Source organism: Balaenoptera acutorostrata, chromosome 5 (assembly GCF_949987535.1).
Source record: "Balaenoptera acutorostrata chromosome 5, mBalAcu1.1, whole genome shotgun sequence".
Lineage (NCBI taxonomy): Eukaryota > Metazoa > Chordata > Mammalia > Artiodactyla > Balaenopteridae > Balaenoptera > Balaenoptera acutorostrata.
In genome coordinates this window covers 48,633,500-48,659,170 of record NC_080068.1, presented here as the reverse complement: position 1 = coordinate 48,659,170, position 25,671 = coordinate 48,633,500, and the positions used below count along the sequence as shown (strand labels likewise).

At 35.8% G+C, this 25,671-nt stretch overlaps 1 protein-coding gene across 5 annotated transcripts in view; it reads left to right on the top strand.

Annotated features, from left to right (window-relative positions):
- MRPL1 (mitochondrial ribosomal protein L1) overlaps positions 1–25,671 on the top strand; it is a 134,591-nt gene that overhangs the window by 50,068 nt on the left and 58,852 nt on the right. For 2 of the 5 annotated variants that reach the window (XM_007165587.2, XM_057546838.1), the window contains exons 8-9: positions 5,463–5,544; positions 7,312–7,356. In XM_007165587.2, the coding sequence (XP_007165649.2) occupies positions 5,463–5,544; positions 7,312–7,356 (127 nt within the window). Of the gene's footprint in view, positions 1–5,462; positions 5,545–7,311; positions 7,505–9,558; positions 9,613–17,545; positions 19,738–25,671 lie in introns of those variants that run through there. The other 3 variants (XM_057546839.1, XM_007165589.2, XM_007165590.2) reach the window with 3 other exon arrangements.

Here is a 25,671-nt window from a genome sequence, read left to right as displayed (position 1 = left end):
CTGTGGTCCCTGCTTTGGTTGTTGCCACTTCTCTGGCCAGTGGCCAGCTCGTACTGATTTGATGTCCTCCAAGCATATGTTCAGCAAGCTAGTATCTTCTTCTGGCAGTGCCCCCAGTCTCTACACAAGAGCCTCTTGGAGCCTTGCCTCTTGGCCTGCTTCTACTTAGCATGGTTGTTGATTATGGTGAGAACTTTTTGGCCTTAATTGTTGTCATCTTTCTTTAAAATATAGGGCACGCACTACATGCCTTTTTTGCTTTCAGATTTAGGCCCTGGTCATCAGTCCTGAAGAAACTTCCAGAAAGGCCCCGTGCAACATCTTGTTTCAAGTGCATATATAAAATTTATGGCAGTTGTTGAAACAGTTGCTAAGCATTTTTCCTACTTTTATTTTAAATGGCAGTACAATTCTTAGCTTGACAAAACATTTTTTTGCCTCATCTGCATAGTAGATGCATTGTAGGATACCAAAAGTCTATCAGCACCCAACAAAGCTTTCTGTTAAACACAACAAAACAAAAATCTTTTCTGCTTTAGCAAAAAGTAATGGTTTCTTTTGCCCATTCACTTTCTCAGACATCCTTTGGTCTATCTTCCACACCGGAGGTCTGCAAACTGTGGCCTGTGGGCCACTTCCAGCTCTCCACCTGTTTTTGAAAGTAAAGTTTTCTTGAAGCACAGCTGTGGTCATTTGTTTATGTATTGTCTATGATGACATTTGCACCACAACCGCAGAATTGAGTATTTGTGACAGAAACCGTTAGGCCTGCAAAGCCCAAAACATTTACTGTCTGACCATTTACAGAGAAAGTTTGCCAACTCCTGTTTTACACCCTTCCTCTAAAATTCTTTCTAAAACGTAAACCAGAAATACCATTTGTCTGCTTAAAAACATTAAGTAGCTTCTCACTGTTGACAGAATATATTCTAAAATCTTTAGCTTTACATTCAGATCTTTTTATAATTTAGTGTCAAATCACTATGTCAAGTTCAAATTCAGGATTTCCTGTTACGTTCAGTGATGCAGCTTGAAGTCTAGAGTTACAAATTGGCAGCTTACAGGCTGAGTTTGGCCCCCAGACTTGTTTTGTTTTATTGATTCAGCATTTAAAAACTAGATGATGTCACATAGAAATCCTGATTTCTAGTTGTTCTTCACCAGTCAAGAGTTCTGATAAACCGGCCTCAGAGCCCTCAGGGTAACATTCTGTTAGCACTGAACGGCTGCTGCTTCTTCCCTGTGGAGCAGTGCTCTCCACCTATGCACAGCCTGTGTCCCGTGGGTCCTGTGTGCACATGCACTCAAGCCCAGTCCTCTTCCGTCATGCATGTTCCCTGCTCTGGCCACTGTGGCCATTTGAGTTTGCAACCCTGGGCCTAGATGTAGTGAGCTGCCTTCTGGTCACCTGATCCGCCTGTTCTCACATTACCTCTTGCTGCTCCATCTGCCTAGAAGACCCTCTTTGTCCTTCAGAATTCTTCATCCTTTAAGACTCAATTTAAATATAACCTTTGTGAAGCCTTCTCTGTCAAAGTCAGTCACTTCTTCCTCTCTACCCTTGTGGCACTTCGTTCATGTGATTAGGGTAGCACCTGTCATGTTGTATTTTAGTGACCAGATGGGAAGCTCCTTGACGGTAAGGTTTGTATCTTACTCATCTTTCTGTTCCTAGTCCCCAGCATGTTGCTCCACAAAGAGTGAAGGCCAAGTAAATGTTGCTGGATTGTATGCTGTTAACATCTAAAAACTGGGAAGGTAGGAAAGGATTCATTAGGTGGAAAGAAAAATTCATATTTTTCCCACTTAAATGTATATTCTTTCCCTTTCAGTATTTCACTTAGTTTCCTCTTTTTCTCCCCTTAGTTTATAACCAACTCATTTGTGTTTCCCAGACAACTGACACTTTAATTTTCATAAGGATTACCAACACTTACTAGCTGTGTCCAGGGTCACAAGCTAGTAAATGGTGGAAATGGGGTTCAGAGTCACATTTCTCTGCCTTTAGAGCTCATGCACATAGCTGCTGGGCCACTCCTTATCATGTGGGTGCTTTTGAATAAGTTACAAAGTTTTCTAAGTCTCAGTTTCTAATTGTAAAAGAGGAATGATAATGGTTCCCATCTTTAGGATACTTGGGAGAAATGAATGAGAATATCTACGTAATGCTTAGAACAGAGTTTGGCTTAGAGTAAGCACCCAATAAATAGAGCTGCTCTAGTATTATTATTATTATTACTGCTGCTGCTGCCGCTGCCGCTGCCACTACTACTACTACTACTACTAATACTACTATTACTTAATGTTGTATAGGAGATACACAGACTGTCTTGTCTTCCTTTTCTTGGTTTAGACTTTCAGGAGTCAAGGGAATTGAGTATTGGCCCACCTGCAGAAACCATTGCCAGGCTACCCTTTTTGTAACCCTAGAACATTGCACTTGGAAGGGGTTTTGGAGGTCAGGTGTTCTAACAAGTGCTTATCCAAAGCAGCAGTCCTCTCTGCAGTTCCCAGCTAGAGATGATCAGTCATCTAGAGGCTGTTACGACATTTACAGTGACACAAGCTGGCCACTTTAGGTGGAACATGTGATTATTTAAAAACTGTGCACACATACTTTGCTGTTTCTTTTTTATTTCTGTCCTCTGTAAAATGTAGAAAATTAAGTTGAATCCTTTTTCCATACTGTTGTCCTTAGTCCTTCAAAGTATTTGAGCCGAATTAAACAGCGACACTGGTGGTTCTCAAAGTGTAGCCCTTTTAACTGAGCCCCTTTCCTCAGGAGCCTTTCTTCTCTCTTCCCCTTTCTTTTAATCAAAGAATCCTTGAAGATCCTAAAAGCATAGGCTAAAATTTTTGTGTGCCTGTGTGCATTTTTCTGGAGCAAGGTTTGATAACCCGAAAAAAGTTTAAGAATCACACACTCTCATGACTGTAGTTTGTCCTGCATATGTCTGCATCTCAAAGGGACAAACAATGGTTAAGAACCACAGTTTTTTAGTTTTCTCATAATGGTAGAGAGTGATTGAAGACAAAGGTTAGGAATTGCATAGAAAGAGGAAAATCTGAGAGTTAAAGCAAAGAGGTATAGTTCAGCTGTATCGATTGAGCCACCACCCTGACATCTTTAGGAAGTCTTCCATCTAGTCTGCTTAGGGAATTATTTCTGATATAATAAGGATGTTAAGCAGAAGGGAGGATTCAGTAAATCAGTCTTTTCTTAAAAACATTTATGCTACAGAACAAGGAATAACTATTTTGCCCTGTAGTGGACAATCACTTTAGCTAAACATATAGGTACTGTTGTGACTATTATATATTCAAATACACACATATGTACACACAAAAATACAATGCTTAACATAGTTCAATATTGCCTTCAAGGTCAACCCGTTCCACTCCCCCCGCCCCCACTTTTTTCCTGCTTTGCCAAGTCTAATGCTCTGCTATTGAGAATCTAACAGATAATATATCCTCAAAATGGTCCTCCTTACCTTTGTCAGGCCACAAAATGTTACGCTGTGGAAAAGCACTACTGGAAGAACAGAGCAACTGAGATATAGATGGAGAAGCTTGTAAATGTTGCTTTCCTGAGTTATCTCTAGATCATTCTCGGCCCAAATAAATTTCCTATGCAAGTTTTGATAAAATGCATGCATGCATGCATACATTTGTTTTTTACATAGCTATCTTGTCATCGGTAGTCAACTGTGTAACCAAAGTTATGCCCATAAAATATATCTTTTTCGTAATTTTACAAAATATCTAAAAGAAAAAGTAAAATGAGGTATTATGGCTAAAAATATATTTTAAGATTCAGTAGAGGACATAGTACTGATAATTAGAGGTGCTAAAATTTGGACAAAAGTGTAAACTATTTTAAAACAATTTGTATATTTTAAAACTTAATGAAACCATTGAAGGCATCTGTTTTGCATTTCTTTTTTGTTCTTGTTGTTTGTTTTTTTTGTTTTGCATTTCTAAAGCCTATGTTGTTAGCTTATTGTAGGAATGGCAATATAAGTCTGCAGAAAGTACAATTACAAAAATCTGAGAAGTTTAGTATATACAGTCCAACAGTATAGCTTGTAACTATCAAGGAAGATATATTGGACCTCTTGCTTTTTCTTGTATCTATTGCTTTCCCAAATCTAAGGTAGGTATAGGTCTTTACAAAGGGTAAAGGAACTCCTTAGAGCTGTGTTGGTTACTTCAGTTGATAATAGAAAGGAGGACATTTTGAGGGAAAGTGGAGAATTAAGAGAGGAATGAAAGGACACATGTTGATACTCTTGGTGTTTTGTTTTCTTTTTTTTACCATAGCAAATGTAAGATGCCCTGTCTGTCAGTGAACTACTTACTTCAATACAACTTAAAGTCTATAAGTTCTATGGATTTAATAAGGAGAACTAAGCATTGCTTGATTTCTTCCCTCTCCAAACTCCCACTTGTGGATTGGCATAAAGTGAAAATTCCTCCAGTAATGCCCAAACCTTCTCATTTAGGGTTTGGTACTGCATCATGCCTAAGTGAATGTTGAATAAATGTTGTCTGATGATGATGATAATAATTTGTTTCAGGAGGAATTCTCTTTATGCTTAAGTACCACATTTCTCACAATGGTCTCAAGAGTCATTGGAAAATAGAATTCTTGTTTGAACTCTTACTGTCTAATTTTTGCCAATTACACTATTAATAAGTTTTATATGAATTTTAAAAACTGGATTCACTTGGCAAAGTGCAAAATCCTCTAAACATAGGAATGCAATAGAACTGATTTTAACTGGTATATTTAAGAAGAATAACATGCACTGAATTTGAATGATAAACTCAAGGACTTTCCAAAGATGTGTGCTGGGTTTAGGTGTTTTATGAATAGGGCTCATTCACTATATATTTACTTACTGTAGCTTTTACTAGGTAGCACGATAATTGTTACTACAGAGTTAGAGTGTTAGCATAGCATCTTGAAAATGTCTCTGTGTGGGATATGTTATGTGAATGTGTGTTGTCAAGTAGTTTCATTTTGGACTTTTGAAAGCATTAACTTCTAAATATTTTCTTAGTTTCTTTTAAAAAATAAACAAATAACTTGAAGAAAGAATATCACTAATTCCTTGGTGATAGGGAAGGGGTGGGGGGAATGGTGTATTCTGCCCCAGGATTTGCTTTGGGGAAATTACTTGGAATTCAAGGAATCGCAAGTGGAGCAACTTTAAAACACTTTGCTATAATGTGTTCTAAAAGGTAATTAAGTCTTGACATGTAAAGACATGTTAATGTAGTATTCTGAAAAAAGAGTTATGGAAGTTTTTTTCTTTCACAGTAGGGTCTCGTAATACATAATTTGCACTAGTTGAATATTTGAAAAAACTGTCTGGAACAACTACTGATACAGTTATCAAAAATTGTATTATCATCTCACTTTCACATCATTAACGTTATATATCCTTTTCTTTCAGCTGGATATGTCAAGTGACCAGATAGCTGCCAATCTGCAAGCAGTTATCAGTGAAGTTTGTAGGCAAAGACCGCTGAATTTGGGTAAGTGGTTCTCTGGGGTAGACTTCCTTGTAGCTCTGTGATACTTTAAAAATGTAAAATATTAAGAAAACAATCCAGTTAATATGCAACTGCAATAACAATAATATTTCCAGGGATTAAAGAAATACAATTTAATTCTCCAAAGGATTCCTAATGACCTTATTAAGAAGTTGTAGTTGTTTGGAGAGGAGACCTCTTTAACATTAATAAGGAATACATCGTGAAACCTTTATAAATTCCCACATTATTTCTACCATTAAATGTAATAAAGTTTGGAAGAAAACTGTAACGGATTGCCTTAAACTTACAGTAGTGTTTAAGCAGAAACTAAAGTCATTTATGAGACAGATGGTATTTTGAAGCCAGACCATTCACTTTGTCACTGGTACTAGCAGTTGGCTTTCTTAATCTTATTTATTTTAGAAAAGAAACAAGGTTTTTAATCATGTCACAAGAATCACTATCTATGAATGGGGTGATTCATGGAGAACAGTGGAACTTGACGTGGAAGCTGTGTCATAGGCTAGGAACACGTGTCGCACCCACTGCATTACCTGCCATTCACAGTCCTTCCTCAGGCAAACGTGTTCTCTTTCCGCTGCTTGAAAGCAAGCAAGAGTCTGTAACCCTCAATTGACTCTGCACTTACAGGCTTACCATTATAGGAATCTGTCATGTTTCATTTTATAAACCAAGTGTATAATTAAAACACAATCTCGGGGCTTCCCTGGTGGCGCAGTGGTTGAGAGTCTGCCTGCCAATGCAGGGGATACGGGTTCGAGCCCTGGTCTGGGAAGATCCCACATGCCACGGAGCGACTGGGCCCGTGAGCCACAGTTGCTGAGCCTGCGCATCTGGAGCCTGTGCTCCGCAGCGGGAGAGGCCGCGGTGGTGGGAGGCCCGCGCACCGCGATGAGGGGTGGCCCCCGCTTGCCACAACTGGAGAAAGCCCTCGCACAGAAACGAAGACCCAACACAGCCATAAATAAATAAATAAATAAATAAATAAATAAATAAAAGAAAGAAAGGCAAGTAACCAAAAAAAAACACAAAAAAACACAATCTCACGTTATGTTTAACCTTCTTTGGGAGTTAAACACACTGGTGAATAAATACCTCATTTGTTAATTCTGTTGTGCTAGATATGACCATAGTACTTAGTGATTGCATGTGTATAGATTCTTCTCTTTCATGGAGAACTTTGTTTTGAGTATAGGAGCCTCTGAACCTATATCAGGAGTAGAATGATGAACAGTAAATCTCTAAAAGCAATGGAGTTATCTTCTCTTTGCCATTTTAAGAGAAATGGGTCCCTTAACATTGTTCTTATGAAAGGCTTTTTAATTTTTAAGGAATTTTACTAAATGTTTGGTAACACAGAGTTAGCATCTATGCTGACTGTTTTAAATAAATATTTAGACTCTTGCCATCAAATGTAAATATCATCACCTGTTCCCTTTACTGTTGACTTTGCAATGAAATAAATTCTAGGTGATCACCTTCTGAAAGAGAGAAATGAATTATCAGTGAATATGTGTAGTTTCATCTATAAATCTCTAATATACTATGGTACAGCTAGTTTGTCTTCTACTCTAGAAATGAAGCGATCTTCCCTTTGTTATAATTCAAAATAATAGTTCAGTAATATCAGTACTTTTCAAGTGAAAATATAACACGAGTCCTATAAAGTTTCTTGTTGTATGTTTGCATTTGCTCATTAGGTATCTGTGGAATAAAATGAAAATTGATTCTTGTCTTTGTTTTCAGGACCCTTTGTGGTACGTGCTTTCCTTCGAAGTTCAACAAGTGAAGGTTTGTTACTAAAGATCGAGTCATTATTGCCTAAAGAAGTAGAACCCAAAGAAAGTGACAAAAAAGTTGCCTAAATGTGTTGCATTGAGAAATTATTTTCAGTGGATCAAGAAACAACAGAGAAAATTAAAAACTCTTTAATTTCTAAGTTTGGTGTCTTGTTATTTCTTGATCATCATACTTGAAAGTAAATTTTAACACTGGAAAATCTTATAATACTTTCAAAACTAAGAAAATAAAATTTGCTCTGTGTCTGAACCTAACTTTTAGATCCTGTTAAATTTTCTTCCCTAGTATTCAGATTCTACAATCTGGTAATTATAGCAACAATTTCTAGCTTAATAACTTTCCCTTGAGAGCCATACCATCTGAGGGAAAAGCAACATCCTCAGTTCCCATAAGACAGAGAATGGCAGAATCATGAGCTACATCACAAATATGACTATTTTCTAAAGAAAAAATATGGAAAATCTTCATTCTAATAATTCCTTAATGTCTTTTGTGATAGCATGAATATAGAAAATGATTAAGCCCTTAAAACAAGTGGATGGAAAACCTTTTTTTTCTCTTAGGAATCAATTTATAGTATTTGTATTTTTTTGTAATAACAATATTGTATATTTATTTATTTATTTATTTATTTTTAAAAATATTGTATATTTTAATGGTGCTTTGTAATATACAAGGCACTGTGTATGGTGTTTTTATATACTTTATTTGATCCTGAATTCCTCTGTTTAATAGCAAGTTGTTAGTGTTTGTTGAATGAATATCCCATGAGGTAGATAAAACAACTTAACTTATGGATGAAGGATCAGGCTACCAGTTTGCTTACTGGTGTTGGTCCTTAAGTGTTTACTGGTATGTGACAAAACAAAAAAAATAAGGATAATTTTGTCATGCAGTTGCCAACTGTCCTTTCTTGGGAACGATTTCTTTTACTCTGAGACTGTCTTCCACTTTTTTTAAGGGATGTTCAAGGGCTTTTTCTTTTTTTTCAAAGATTTATTGATTGATTGATTGATTGCTATGTTGGGTCTTCGTTTCTGTGCTAGGGCTTTCTGTAGTTGCGGCAAGCGGGGGCCACTCTTCATCGCGGTGCGCGGGCCTCTCACTATTGTGGCCTCTCTTGTTGCGGAGCACAGGCTCCAGACGCGCAGGCTCAGTAGTTGTGGCTCACGGGCCTAGTTGCTCCGCGGCATGTGGGATCTTCCCAGACCAGGGCGCGAATCCGTGTCCCCTGCATTAGCAGGCAGATTCTCAAGCACTGCTCCACCAGGGAAGCCCAAGGGCTTTTTCTTATATGAAATAATAGTCCTGATAAATTTGTTGGTGGGTTTTAATAACACTCACTTTGTAAAGAATATTTTGATGGCTCCATATAGGTCTCCCCAATTGTTTTTGAAATTTTAGTGGTCTAAGAAGTCCAAAAGATGTGAACAACCATTGTACTCCACTAAGCCTTTTTTCCCACAGGAAAATTAAAATTTAAGGGCTGTTTACTAAAATCAACTGTAGCATTAACTACAAAACAGTAACAGCAGTTACCTTTTATTGAGTGCCTACTACTATCTTATGCTTTATATGCATTCTCTCATTTCATCTTCGCTGGAGTTTAGTAAGAAGGGCGGTACTCTCATTTTACAGTTAAGGAAATTGAAACTTGTGTGAGGTCCTATAAGTGGCAAACTAAGATTCAAATCTACATTTGTCTGATTTTGAAGCCTGTTCTCTTAACCATTAGGCTATTTTACCTCCTTTTTATGTGTTCTAAGATAAATTAAACTATTTAACTAACCAATTTTAAATTTTTAAAATATTGAATAATTACACTTCAGTTTCTCGGTATGTCTGGTTATGGGGTTATGGCAGAGTGATGTGAAGAAAGTTGAAATAAAAGGGTTGGAGGAGTGGGATGAGAAAAGAGCAGTGCAGGATGGAGAGAAAAAGATATCTACTTGTTTCCCACATTTATGGTCTTCTGAAAGCATACTGATTGTTATTTAAAGACCCTAGTTCACAGAGTAGAATCTCTATTACTGTATTTGTGGGTTTTCTTCTGACTAATAGAGTAAGTATACTCTTATTATAGAGAACTTTAGAAACACTGATAAATATAGAAAAAAAATCACTCAGAATCCTACTACTCAGATAACCAGTATTAATATTTTGGTGCTTCCCATTATCTTTTTCAATTGACAGAGAAAGAGAGACAGAGAAACAGAGGGAACATGTACGCACATGATGTTATATAAAGTAAGCATTTCCCCATATTATTTAAAATCTCATATGAAAAGCATTTTAATGATTGAGCAATATTTCATCCTATTGATGCTCTAATTTATGGAGTCATTTCTTAGTTTGGGGGCATTTAACTTGCTTTCAGGTCCCCCTTAACCTTATTATTTACAATGCTTTGGAGAAAACCTTTGAGCATAATTTAGTTTCCTCTATATTTCTAGAACTGACACTCCTGAGTTAAAAGGTATGATATGGCTAAAGGTCTTAATTATGTCTTAGAAAGATGCCTTTCTGAGCACAACAAACCAGAACAAGGAAATATGGTTGGAAAACTTGCTCTGGGCAAGAGCATTCCAGGGTCTTATTAACTGGCCTATGAATGAATTATTCCCTAACCTTCCATTAGAGCATTTTTCCTATTGGCTAACTAGAACTAACGTTGAGTGTTCATAATGGTATGCTTCTGGAAAAATAGTAGAGTTGCACTAGATTACTCTTCACATAAACCTCTCTCTTTTGTGTTACTAATGTATTTTCTTCTCTCTGAGAAAACAGTAAATTAAAATCTTATATTTAAAAAGAGTAAAAAGTTTTAAATAATTATGGTAAATATCAATACTAGTAATTCTCAAACATTAGCCTGCATCCACACCACCTGGAGGGCTTGCAGGCACAAATTGCTTGGCGCCAGTCAGCGTCTGGGGTGGACCTTGAAAATTTACATTTCTAATAAGTTCCTGTTGCCAAGCCCAGTTCGTGCGCCTGGGGCACAGGGAGGCCAAACAAGCCAAAATGTTGGAGTTTGGAGCAGAGAAAGGTTAATTGCAAGGGCCGAACAATGAAAATGCGCTGCTGGTGCTCAAAAAGCCTGAACTCTCCCAAGGTTTTTAGGGAAGAGTTTTTATAGGCAAAATGTGGGGGGAGAACTGAAAGGTGTGTGACCTTCCCCTGATTGGTTGGTGGTGAGGTAACGGGATGATGTTCCACGAAGCTCAGTCATTAGCCTTCTGGTTCCAACCTGTCTGGGATCCAGAGCTTGTGCTCTGACTGAAGTTACCATCCTCTACCTGGGTGGGATAGTTCCTGGAGAACTATCAGATTGTTCTGTATAGCCCTTCAGGAGGAACCGGGACCCTGTCCCATGGCTGCACTGCTTCTTGACTGCCTTTCCTTTGTTTCTGCATTCCTTCACTCTTCTGTTTGAATCTGCCCTCTGGAACTCAGGGAACATCTAGGAGGCCAAGCCTTTTTCCTGCAAGCAAGGAAGTGGAGGACAAAGAAGGGCTTTGTCCACAGGGTCCTGCTCAGTTTCATTCGCAGGTGATGGTGATGTTACTGGTTCAAAGACTATATTTTGAGAACCACTGATAACTTACTAATGGATCTTTTAACCCTGGATAAAAAAAATCTCTGGCTTTGGTATCAGCATTAGTTTATTTTCAAATTTGACAGGTAATTCTTGTGCAGCAAGGTTGAGAATCACTGGTATATGCAATTAACCAAGTTATAAGAGGTGAAAAATTTTTAATAAAAGTCAAGATTTTAAAAGACTGAGGTGAAAAAAAAGATAATGCACTGAATTTAAGAGCCAGGAGTAGTTTCTAGCTTCCTGGTCTATCCCTATGTGTAAACAATTTAAATTCCTATGGGCAAACAATTCAAAATCTGGAATCTTCTGTAAAACAAGGACATCATAAGGTGATCATCAATGTACTTTCTAACAAAAATTTTATGACACAGCTTTTGTAGTTGGCATTTCATGTTGTTAGAAATGATGTGATATAACATTATTAATTAACATTACTAATATAAACACACGTAAACATAAGTTTAATGGTATTACTTATCATTATCTTGTTAAAGACCAGAGGCTTATGGTGGGATGGGGAGACCTACTCAGTAGTGACTGTTTTTTTAATAGCAAGTAGTAATCGCAGTGTCCAGTAGGTGGCAATAGTAACCTTTCATACAACTTTTAAATAGTTGTATACTTATTGGTAAATATTTGTTTTCTCATTTGACTATACAAGTAAAATAGCAAAAATACTTTATAGACCCCTTGGAGCTTTGTTTATTTATTTATTTTTTGTTCTGTTTTGGGCATGTTACAGAGGTTGCTTTAGTTGTCACTCTGTAATAATGCATTTTTAGAATTTAAAGAATTTATCCCTTCCATCTACCTACCACTCCCCAGCTCGTCCTCATCCTTGTTAGAGTAATTAAAAGCAAATCCAAAAAAAAAAAAAAAAAAAAGCAAATCCCTATAAAGAGTTGTAAGAATAATCAAGCTATAAGTACAAGAAAATTTTAGTTCCATTTTTCAGAACCCAATGTTTTTGTGTTCTCCTCTGGCCATTGAGGGCATTTAGGTTCTTTGGATTGTATTTTGCATGTAATAATGGGCAAAACACCTATTTCTAGTGCTTTGAGAACTTAAGAGTACATAGTAACAGAACTAGCCACAAAAGGTTGTATATAAATATCAATACTTTAAAAAATAAGAAGGAAGAAATTGGTATCTTCACTTAAATTTTTGTTTTTGAATCAAAATATGGAATTAGAAATGTAACTATTATAAGGGATAGGTTGAAATAATACTTTTCATTCTGAAGGTATTCAAAGGAACAAAAAGTTTTACTGTATTTGCTTTATTTTAAAAAATAGAAGGACATTAAATAAATTTGGCAAGTAGAGAAAGGAAGAACACAATCAAAAATTTAAAGAAAACAATGACCCATAATTCCTTAAATAACTGCTTAACATTTCGTTTACTTCCTTTTTTTCTTCTTCCCATGGGGAGGTCTCCTTTTTCTCCCTGAAATAACATGGTTGTGATCATGTTGGGTATAGGGTAGGAAGGGAGATGCCTTGGCTTTGGCGGTTTCCCACATCTCCAGCTCTTTAGTCACTTTTATTTGAAAAAAGCCAACCAAAAGCAATTTTCAAGTATTTGCTAAATGAAAGGTTTAACACTTTCTATATCTTGTCATATGTTGCATAAAACTTTATAGTACTGTTTCCTAAGTTGGTAATTACTTTAATGAAAATTAATTTATGTAAATTTTAAGTTGAATAACCCAGTGTTTCCCAAAGGGCAATAAGTGTACCAAGGAAGACCAAGAAATGAATTTTGATGGTAAGTGAGCCACATCTTTAAGAGTTTAGTATGTTTTTACTATATTATAGGAAAATATAACTTGCACATAAATGACCATGACTTCATGGGCATTGTTGCCTAGGATGACATTGCCTAGATGATTATTTGTAAAGTCTATTTAAAAATATTGTGTAAATTATGTAAATATATAAACTATATAAACTGCTTTCCAAAGTGGTTATACAATTTTACATTCCCTCCAGTAGTGCATAAGGGTTCCAGTCTCTCCACATCCTTGCCAACACTTGGAATTGTCTGTCTTTTTTATTATAGCCATTCTAGTGAGTGTGTAGTAGTCATATATGTTTTAATTTGAAAATAAATTATTTTGCTGAGAAAGTGCTTGGGGATAAATGATAGAGTTTTAAATCTGTGCCATTTAGAAGATGGAGTATATTTATACTATGAAGCTCCAGAAGTGGAGGTAGGACTAATGTAGACTTTCTAGGGGAGCAAATTCTGGCAAGAAGTTAAGCAAAAGTTAAATACTATGGACTTTCTTGCAAAGTTGTAGTAACCTTTTTATTGAATATAATTACATCCAGCTGTTTCAGTGTTTCCTCAGTTACAGTCAACAGAAATTAACCAGAGAAGAAATGTAATGTAAGGATATGTAGTGATTCACAGAATCTAAGGAAAAGTTAAACAACTGGTACTTGGAAAGGATAGGAAGCAGTGCAGCTTAAGGGATCTAAGTAGCAGGAACCAATGGACAGCTTCTTCAGAGAGCTACTGTCAAGGTGAATTTGTTTTCTGACCTTGTGTCACTCTACTCAAGATTTAAATTTTAAGGAGAAAGAGTCTGTTTGGCCTAGTTTAGTTTACACACCCACTCCTTGGTCAGGAGAAGGCAGAATTGATCATCTCACCAAAACTCCATGCAGTAGGGTAGAAGAAATTGCCCAGGGGGAATATTGAAATGCCTTTACCAAAAGAAGGGGCTCACTGGGTGCTGGGCAGGCAAGACCAATAGATGTCCACTATATCACGTCACTATCTCTGATGAATGACTAGGAAGAATTAATAGCAATGATAGGAGGGTCAGCAAATCTCTAAAGGTCATTCATTCCTTGAATAGTTATTAAATGTCTCTTCCTATGATTTCTATGAAATCAATGTATTTCTTTGAACTAAAAACATTTACTTTGTTACTCAAAGTATTTTTACATACATAGCAAATATTCTTTGAATGCAAAAAAATGTTGCCCATTTATTTTTTGGAGGGGAGAAATGTCAATTTCATTTTATTAAACATAAATAGGGGGGCTTCCCTGGTGGCGCAGTGGTTGAGAGTCTGCCTGCCAATGCAGGGGACACGGGTTCGAGCCCTGGTCTGGGAAGATCCCACATGCCGTGGAGCAACTGGGCCCGTGAGCCACAACTACTGAGCCTGCATGTCTGGAGCCTGTGCTCCACAACAAGAGAGACCGCGATAGTGAGAGGCCCGTGCACCGCGATGAAGAGTGGCCCCCGCTTGCCACAACTAGAGAAAGCCCTCGCACAGAAACGAAGACCCAACACAGCCATAAATAAAATAAATAAATAAAATTAAAAAAAAAAAAAAAAAACATAAATAGGAACACATGAACAGATTCCCATGGTAAAAAGTTTAAATCCGATACAGCAAAACTTCTATGATTCTCCCAATCAGCCCCCCTTGTGGCTCCACGTGGATCTTCTAGACTTGTACAAATTACGTTCCTACATTTACAGTTAATTGCCTGTTGGCATATGTAGGTTTTTCATATTTAAAAATAGATAGTATTAGCAAGTACTTCTTTAAGGTAGATTGCTACAATAGTATAGTGGTTAAGAGCACAGACCCCAGAGACAAACTATAAGGATTCAAGTTCTAGCTCTCCTATGTAGCTGTATATTGTTGGTATTGCCCAGTAATTTTAAGGAAACTTTTTATTGACATACAACACAAATTCATAACTATGAACAACTTGATGAATTTTCCTATAGTGAACATGTACCTAGCATATAGGTCACGAACTAGATAATACCAGTACCCCAGAAACCCCTTTGTTTCCCTCCTTGAAAAATACTCCTCTTCAAGGTAACCACTATCGTGACTTCTAAGAACATGTATTTGTTATTCCTCTTTTTGAACTTTATGTAAATGGAATAATAATTACCATATGCATTTTGGGGGGGAGGCCCAGGTTCACTCAGTATGTTTATGAAACTCATCCATGTTGTATGTCTTTATATTTTATTAATTCTCATTGCTGTTTTAATATTCCATTGTGTGAATATATCACAATTTATCCATTCTACTGTTGATGGACATGTGGATGGATTCTTTACAATTTGAGGTATTACAAATAATGCTATTCTGAACATTCTTATACAGTTTTTTGGGAGGAGGTTTTAGGGATTTTACAAATAATGCTATTTATTAACATTCTTGTTCACTTCTTTTGGTGAACATATGTATGCATTTCCCTTAGATATATACCTAAGAGCGGAATTGCTGGATCATAAGTTAGGTATATGTTCATTTATAGTAGATAATGCTTCACAGTCTTCCAAAGTAGTTGTACCAACATAACTTCCAGCGGTGTGTGAGAGTTCCCACTGATCTATATCCTTGCCGATAATTGGTTTATCTTTTTCATTTTAACCATTTTGCTGAACGTGACATGGTCCAGTAATTTTTGAAGAATGTAAAAAGCCCATTAGTGGGGAAGACGGAATGTAGGGTGTCACTCCCCAGTGATTGAAGTTGGCTCTGAGGTCGGGCAAGGCCCGGGCTGGGCAGACCTGCCCTAGGGGTGAGGGGTTGCTGGCATGTCAGCACTCCTGCCCTTCTTCATTACCCTCTCCCTGTATCGGGGCCCACATGCCCTTTGGAAAAAGGGATCACCTGAGAAGCACAATACAAGGGCTTGTCCCTTGCGTCTGGGCTGGTGATCTGGGCAGAGGCTGGGACAGGAGCCACAAGAGTCAGATAGTTTTCCCAGGAGAGGCCCAGTGCCTCCCTCCTTCCCAGGGTCACCACCTTCCTGGCTCCTCCTGCCTTGTGCCCCCTCAGGCCTTCCAGCCCCTTGTACCTTTACTGCTGTTTGGTTAAAGCCTCTGTTTGGTTAAAAAAAAAAAAAAAAAAAAAAGATTATCAGGTGATCTAGAGTTTTATGGGATTTATAAAATAACTTTTTCTTCAAAAAATTAAAAGAGATGGAAGAAATCTGTTATTCTCTGACTCCAGCAAGTTACTATCTTCTGGGGAAAGGATTAATTTGGTTTGGATTATCCTATGTAATAAAGGGCCCTCCATCAGACTCTAGAACCTGGTTTTGAACATTACCCCTTCTTTATATCTAAATCCCATGTTTGGTAAAATTAGGTGTTTAAGATTTTAAAATTATTGTTCCTGGTATATTATGCAACTTCAAATATTACTACTCTTAACCTAGACTGGAGACTGCAAATACCTGACTCACATTCTGTCATCCCTTGTTTCCAGCCAGGCAGGTTATGACAGATGACGTGACTCACAGAATGTTTTCCCACTGATTTCTGTGTGGTCTCAGATTTTTTTTTCTCAGTACAGTGCTCCTCGTAGTCACACTGTTGACTAGAAGTGTGATGGAAGATTAAAACACTCTTTTCATCCTGTATCTCAAGGTACAAAGTAATCAGCTGAGTCTTAAAATTTTCTTAAGTATTGCCATTGTTGGTTGGCCCTATATTATACTGAGAGAAATGTGACTCGTTCTTAGAAAGCTGTCATTTAAATCTATTACTTAGTCATGCTAACTGAGGAGCTGGCTTACTTTTATTTTATTCTTGTTTAAATTTTTTTGTTTTCCTTTCTATTTTAATATTTAATTGATTTTTTTTTTCTTTTGGACTAGGAAAAATTCTGAGAAGTTTGCTGCAGCTTCATAGGTCAAAGTAAGTTAGGGGAAATGACTTGAAAGAGGAGGAAAGATGATGCAGATACAGGGTTACACATGAATACTGACAGTTTGGGGGTTAGGAAGACCTTTAGAGTCCTATATGGTTTTGGAGTATATTGGTTATGGTATGATGTATATTGATCATAGCTTGTCACTTGAAATTAAAATTAAAAATAATTTATGGTAGTGAATTACAAAGTAGCATTTTTCAAAGTGAAATGTTAGAGAATAAGTTGCTTCTTTAAAAATTTTGACTATGCTAAAATGATAAAGCTGATGATTAAAACCTAAGATGAAAGATAATTAAAACCTGAAGTGGATAAAGAAGGAAGGGAGGATAGATGAAAAATAAAAGAGTTTGGTGATATAGATGAAACCAGGAGATAAGTTTTAGCAGTAGTAGTTTATGCTAATGTCATATTCCCAGCTCCAACCCTTACTAAGTGTGTTACTTTGAGCATTCACTTGCCTTGTGAGCCTCAATCTTTTTGACTATAACGCAATCATAAGAAAGGTCACCTTTATTAACTCAAAGTGTTGTGAAAACTACTCAGGTAATGTAAATGAAATTATTTTATAAAATGAAGGTACAATCAACTGCTGTTATCATAAATACTAGGATAATATGTGAACCTCAACATGTAAATAGCTCAAACTGGGTTAAAAAAAAAAAAAATTCTAGCTTTCCTTTTCTGCCCATAATGGAATAACGTATACCAGACTTGCCCTCTACCTGTGAACAGCTAGAAAACTGGACAAAAATATTTGAAGCTACTGTTTTCTGACCGTGGAAAACATGCAGTACGGGTGTGTGTTCTCTAAATGGATGGAAACAAATAAGTCGTACAAAAGCCTCAGCATTCTGCCTGATGTCACTTTCCAGACCCTGCACAGGAAGAGGGAAACCAAGGAAAGCATGGCAGTCTCTTTATAGAAGTCACTGGGATCAGATGTGGGGAAGGCTGTGGCAGCTTCGGTTTGTGAGGCATGACACCAGAGATGTAGGCGCTACACAGGGACGCTCCAGGACTCTGCAGGGGGGTTCACTGAGACGTCTGCGCTGTGCTGAGATGGGCCTGCATAGAGTGAAATGCCGCAAGGCTAGACTAAACGCAATTATTGCGGAGCTTTAAGTTGAACAATTCCCAGAACTTACATGTGGCTGAGAGACATTTGAGTTTTGACCACCAGAGCGGAAAGACATTATTGAAAATCCTGGGCATTCAGTAGATACCCCAGAGTTGTGCCTTCAAATTGGGCTAAAAGAGCTCTAGAGTAGAGGCTACTCCGGACCACCAATAACACTTTAAAAACAACCTCAAAAGGATCAAATTGATTGGCAAGGAAGTTAACTGCCTGCCAAATTCAACACTCTTTAAATGCAGAAAACAAAATCCAAAATTTTAAGAACATAGCTTTTATGGTGTCTGGTACCCAATAAAAAATATGACATGCAAAAAGGAAGGAAGAAAATCAGTCAATAGAAACTGACTCAGAAATTATGGAGATGAATGAAGTAGCTGACAAGGGCTTTAAAACAACTATAGTAAATATGTACAAGTGTGTAATGAAAAACATGAGCATAATGAGGAGAGAAATGGAAGACATTAAAGAAGGCAAAGGGAGCTTTAGAGCTGCAATGCAATTTAGAAATGCAATATCTGAACGGAAAATTCACCAATGGATTAACACCTATAGCCACTGCAGAAGAAAAGAAGCATGACTTAAAGGTACTGCAGTAGGAACTATACAAATTGAGGTACAGAATGAAAATAATAATAGTAATAAAAGGCCAGATCCTCAGTGATCTGAGGAATATTCAAAGTGATCTAACGTATGTGTAATTGGAGTATCTGAAAAGGGCAGGGGAGAGGAGCCAGAAAATATATATTTGAAGTAATAATGGTTTAATTTTTAACGAACAGGATGAAAACTATGATTTCTAAATCTAAGTAAATGAACTTCAAGCAGGATAATTGAAAGGAAAACCATTCTAAGGCATATCATATTCAATTTGTTGAGAATCAGTGATAACATAACACTCAAAAGCAGCCAGAGAGAAAAAGAAACATTAAATACAGGGGTACCAAGATAAGAATTACTGATTTCTTGTCAGAAGTAATGCAAGCCAAATAGGGAATGGAATGATAACTTTAACATGCTTAAAAAAAAGTTAATGTAGAATTCTATGTCAAGTGAAAATATCCTTCAAAAATGAGAGCAGCATAAAGACTTATTTGACAAATAAAACACAGAGAATTTATTTCCAGCAGACCTGAATTACAAGAAATGTTAAAGGAAGTCCTTCGAGAGGAAGAAAACTGATACCAGTACAAACCCAGTTCCATACAAATGAATGAAGAATGCCAGAAATGGAAAATATGTGGGAAAATACAAAAAATGCTTTTCTGATTTTTATCCTTTCTTTTAAAAAAATTACCTTTTAAAAGCAAATGTAATAACAGTGTATAGTGGGGTTTATAACAGTTTGAAGTAAAATGTAGGAAAATAGCACAAAGGTTGGCATATGGTATATACTTATACTTGGCTTATTTCAGTTGCATGCAGCTTTCTGTGTTCATCTAGTATTTTTAGTGGATGAAATCACATGTAAAATCAAAAGTCAAGTTAATACTAAAAATTTTTGTTATTGTGTTAAAACAAGTTTGCATTTTTGAAAACAAACATTGTAGTAGAACTGACTGTATAGTTCACCTAGTATGACAAAAGTTTGCACCCATGTTACCATGATGAAAATCAAGATACAGAAATTTTCCATCACCCCCAAAAGTTTACTTGTACACTTTGTACTGATTCTTGCCTTCAGCTCCAAGCAACAGTAGATTTGTGTTCTGTCACTATAGTTTTGCTTGCTGTAGAATTTCATATGGATGGCTCATACACTGTTATGTATACGTTTTAATATTTTAAAATTCATCCACATTGCTGCATATATCAAATAGATTATTCTTTTCTATTGCTGAAATATATTCCATTATATAGATATGCCAAATGTATTTATCCATTCATTCACCTGTTGATGGGTATCTGTGTTGTTTCCAGTTTGTGGTTATTATGAATAAAACTTCTCTGAACATTAATGTACAAGCGTTTTTTGGTGGACATTTGCTTTCTTCTCCCTTGGATTAATAATGGAACTGCTAGGTCATATGGTGACAACTTTCATAAGAAACAACCAAATAGGTCTCCAAAGTGGTTGTACTATTTTATGCCCCCAACAGCAATATCTGAAAGTTGAAATTGCTTCATATCCTTGGGAAAAGTTGGATTTTTAATGTTTAATTTTAGCTATTCTAGTGGGTGTGTAGTGATATCTCATTGTGATTTTAATTTGCATTTCCCTAGTGACTAATGATGTTAAGCATCTTTTTATGTGATAATTAACTATTCTTCTATCTCCTTTGGTAATTAGTACAAAGTGTCTATTCAAATCTTCCTCTCTTTTGAGAAGTTGGATTGTTTGTCTTCTTATTGAATTGTAAGGTTACTTTATATTATCTGGTTTCAAGCCCTTGGTCAAATATATATATTGCAAATATCTTCTTCCAGTTGAGGACTGACTTCATTTTCTTAGTTGTGTCTTTCAAAGAGCAGAATTTTATAATTTTCATAAAGACTATTTTATTAATATTTATTGTATGGTTAGAGCTTTCTGTGTCCTAATATATCTTTTCCCTCACAAAAGTTGCAAAATTTTTCTTCTGTATTTTCCTCTATTACATGTCTTTTATAAGGATAATACGTTTTAACCTTTACTTTTAGATTTATGATTTATTTCAAATAAATTTTTTGCATGATGTCATGAAGGAAGTATATTTGTTCCATAGTGATATCCAATTGCCCCAGCACCACTTGTTGAAAAGACTATTTCCCTAGACTTCGCACCATGGTCAAAAATTTATTAACCATATATGTGTAGGTTTATTTTTGAACTCTCTTATTTTGTTCCACTGATCTGTTTGTCTATCATCATACTACTACCACATTGGCCTAATAACTGTAATTTATGGTAAGTCTTGAAGTCAGAAAATATAAGCACTCCAACTTTGTTCTTTTTTTAAAATATTTGTTCTGACTGTTTTATATCATTTGTATTTCTACCTAAATTTTAGAATCAGGGAATTCCCTGGCGGTCCAGTGGTTAGGATTTGACGCTTTCACTGCGGGGGCCCATGTTCTGTCCCTGGTTGGGGAACTAAGATCCCGCAAGCTGTGCAGCGCGGCCAAGAAAAGAAAAATTTTTTTAGAATCAACTTGTCAATTTCTACCACAAGGGCTTCTGGGATTTTGATTGAAATTTCATTGAATCTATTATATTCTAATTTAGAGAGAACTGGTACCTTAACAATACTGAGTCTTCTAATCCATGACTGGTATGTCTCTCAACTTATTTAAATCTTCTATAATGGCTCTCAGCAAGAAAAAGTTTGAGCAAATTCCTTTCTATGCCTAATTTGATGAGAGTTTTTGGTTGTCGTTGTTCCTGAGTAGGTGTTAAATTTTATCAAGTGCTTTTTCTGAATCTATTTAGAGAACCACGTGGATTTCCTTTTTTAGTTTAACATGGTGAATTTCTTTGATTATTTTTAAAAGGTTAGACCAACTTTCTGTTACTGGGGTAAGTCCCACTTGGTCATGATGCATTATCCTTTTTATACGTTGCTAAGTTAGATTTGATAATATTTTATAGGAACTTTTCCAACTAGCCTCAGGAGAGAAATTGGTTTTTAATTTTCTTTTCTTGTGATAGCTTTACTTTTGGTGTCAGAGTAATGGTAGACTCATAATAAGTTGAGAAGTATTCCCTCTATTTTCTTCCTCAAATGTTGGTTAAAATTCACCAGTGAATGCATATGGAATTAAGGTATTTTTTGTTAGAAGATTTTAAGTTATTTCATTTATTCAGATGATATAGGGCTATTCAGGTATTTAATTTTTTTTGGCCAGTTTTGATTTTGTAAATTTTGGCTATCAAGGACTTGGTCTGATTCTTATAACTTGTCAAATTTATCGCAATAAATATGTTTAAAACATTTCTTTTTGACTCTTTCAATATATATGGAATCTATGGTGATATCCCTCTTTCATTTTTATACTGGTAATTCATGTCTTTATTTTTTTCTTGTTTCTTCTAAGCTAGTTTATTATTTTATTGATCTTTTTAAAAAATCAGCTTGAATTTCACTGGTTTTTCTCGTTTGTGCATTTTATTTTTAATTGGAATTTTCACATACCATGTAATTCACCCATTTAAAGTATACACTCAGGGTTGTTTGTTTTGCTTTGTTTAGTATATTCAGAGTTGTACAACCATCACCATAATGAATTTGAGAACAGTTTCATAACCCCAAAAGGGAATCTATCCAGTCACTCTTCATTTTCCCCACATACCCTTCCCCAGTACCAGGCATCAACTAAACTACTTTATATCTCTATAAATTTGCCTATACGGGACATTTCATATAAATGGAATCATGTAATTTATGGTCTTTTGGGACTGGCTTCTTTCACTTAGCATAATGTTTTCAAGGTTCATCTATGCTGTAGCATGTATCAGCGCTTCATTTATATTTATTGTTGAATAATATTCTATTGTATGGCTACATCACACTTTGTTTATCCATTCATCAATTGGTGGACATTTGGATTGTTTCCATTGCTTGGCTGTTGTGAACAATGGTGCTATGTTATTTGAGTACAAGTTTTGTGCAGACATATGTTTTTATTTTGCCTAGTATATATACCTAGCAATGGAATTCTGGGTCAAACGTTAACTCTGTGTTTAGTCTTTGGAGGGCATACCACGTTGTTTTCCAAAGTGGCTGCATCATATTATATTCCTATCAGCAGTGTGTGAGGGTTCCAATTTCTCCACATCCTTACCAACACTTGTCATTATCTGTCTTCTTGATTGTAGCCATCCTAGTGGATGTGAATTGATATCTCATTGTGGTTTTGATTTGCATTTCCCTGATGGCTAAAGATGTCCTTTTTCTCCTCAGTTGGAGTTTTGCTAGAGATTGTGTTGAATTTGTAGATCAATTTATGGAGTATTGCTATCTTGATAATATTAAGTTTTTCTATCCACGAACACGGGATGCCTTTCCATTTGTTTAGTTCTTCTTTATTTTCTTCAGTGATATGTTGTAGTTTTAGCATACAAGTCTTTCACTTTTGTTAAATTTATTCATAAGTATTTTCTTCTTTTTGATGTTGTTATAAATGGAATTATTTTCTCAATTTCATTTCTGGATTGTTCATTGGTATTGTATAGACCTTCAGTTGACTTTTGTGTATTGTTCTTGTATCCAGCAACCTTGTTCAACTCGATTATTACTCTTAATTGTGTGTGTGTGTGTGGTGTGAGTACATGTGTGTGTATTCCTCAGGATTTTCTGTATTCAAGATTATGTCACCTGTGAATAGACATAGTTTTGCTTCTTTTTTTCCAATCTGGATTCCTTTTATTTCATTTTTACCCCCTAATCTGTCTGGCTAGAAACTCCAGTGCAATGTTTAATAGAAATGTCAAGAAAGGACATCCTTGCCTTGTTTCTTATATTAAAAGGAAAGCACTCCATTTTTCATCATTAGGTTTGATTACCTGAGGGATTTTGTAGATGCCCTTTATCATGTTGAGGATGTTTCCTTCTATTCTTAGTTTGTTGAATATTTTTATCATGAAATGTTGAATTTTTAAAAATGTTTGTTTTGCATCTATTTGGAAGATTCTGTGGGAATTGTCCTTTGTTCTATTGACATGATATATTAATTGATTTTTGGATGTTAAATCAACCTTGCATTTTTGAGATAAAACCCACTCGGTTATGTTGTATGATCCCTTTTGTGTATTGCTGGATTAAGTTTGCTAGTATTGTGTTGAGCAATTTTGCTTCTATATTCATAAGAAATATTGCTGTATAGTTTTCTTTCTTGTGAAATCTTTGTGTGGTTTTGGTGTTGGGGTAATACTGTCCTCATAGGATGAGTTGGGAAATGCTCACTCTTCTATTTTTACAATAGTTTGTGAAGAGTTTTTATTTTAAAAAATATTTGAATTAACCAGTGAAGCCATCTGGGTCTCAGCTTTTCTTCTGGGTAATTTTTTATTTCTAATTTAATATCTTCACTTTTTCTAGATCTATTTGGATTTTCTTTTTCTTCTTAAGTTAGTTTTGGTAGTTTGTGTCCTTCTAGGAATTTGTCTATTTCATCTACATTACCTAATTTGTTGCCATACATTTGTTCATAGTATTGCCTTACTATCCTTTTCTGTATGGTCAGAAGTGATGTCTCCCCCTTCATTCCTGATTTTAGTAATTTGAGTCTTCTCTTTTCTTTTCTTGGAGAGTCTAGTTTAAAGTTTGTCAATTTTGTCGACTTTTTCAAAGAACCAATGTTTGGTTTTATTAGTTGTATCTATTGTTTTTCTACTCTCTATTTGATTTATTACTACTCTAATCTATCATTTCCTTCCTTCTGCTTGCTTTAGATTTAATTTACTCTTCTTTTTCTAGTGTCTTAAGGTGTAAGTTTAGGTTATTGATTTGATATCCTTTTTATTTTTTAGTGTAGCCATTTAAAACTATAAAATTTTGCTTTAGCTGCATTCCATAAGTTTTAGTATGCTGTGTTTTCATTTTCATTCATCTCAAAGTATTTTTCAATTTCCATTGTGATTTCTTCTTTGACCCATTGGTTATTTAGTAGTGTGTTATTTAATTTCTATATCTTTGTTAATTTCCCATATTTGTTTGTTATTAATTTATAATTTCACTCAATTATGGTAGTTGGGGAACATATTGGGTATGATTTCAATCCTTTTAAATTTATTGAGGTTTGTTTTACGGCCCAGCATGTGGTCTATCCTAGAGAATGTTCTACGTGCACTTGAGAAGAATGTGTATCCTCCAGTTGTTGAATAGAGTGTTCTGTAAATGTCTTTTTTTTTTTTTAAAATTCATCTATTTATTTGGCTGTGCCAGGTCTTTAGTTGTGGCACGTGGGATCTTCATTGCCATGTGCGGGATCTTCATTGCGGCATGTGGGATCTTTGGTTGCGGCATGCAGGCTCTTAGATGCGGCATGCGGGATCTGGTTCCCTGACCAGGGATCGAACCTGGAACCCATGCATTGGGAGTGCAGAGTCTTAACTGCTGGACCACCAGGGAAGTCCTTGTAAATGTCTTTTAGTTCTAGTTGGTTTAAAGTTGTTAAAGTGTGCTACATTTTTATTAGGTAATATCTTTGTTTTTCTCCTCCTCCTCCCCCTCCCCCTTTCTCTCCTCTCCCTTTCTCTCCTCCTCTTTGTGTGTGTGTGTGTGTGTGTGTGTGTGTGTGTGTGTGAATGACATAGTCTTCATTATTCTTCTAACCCCATTTCCCCCCTGGGTCCTTTATTTTTTATTGAGGGGATTTTTATAGCACTATGATTTTTAGGAACACTTGGGCTGAGTTATGGAAGAACTGACTGTATGCTTTAAATGGGTACTTTTTAAAATATAAATTATACCTCAGTAAAGCTGATTTTAAAACAAATTAATAATTCTGGGTAAAAGTTATTTAAGATTGTAAATTATAGTTTCTTAGAGTAACAAATAATTGTATTGAACAGAAAGATTTTGAAAACTTACTCCCTTAGAAGAGATTTAAAAAAATCTATCCACCCTTTTCTAATGAGTATTTAAATATATTTTTCTACTTCCACTAAACTTGTCATATAAACCCAATTTTTCCCCACAAAGTTTGGATTATTTTTTTGTCTTAAATTGTTTAGTAAAATGCTTCTGCCTTTATTATTATTATTTAAAGTTTAATAAAGTTACTGATGATTGGCAATATCTGACCTTAAAATTCTAGCTGTCAACCATGTCAGGCTAAGAGAGCATATTTACCAGCAATTGTTCTTTAATTCAAAATACAATGTTCCCTTTATGTTCATTTAAAAAGGAAGAGTTGGTTCCAACTCTTACTCTTCTCCCAATATTG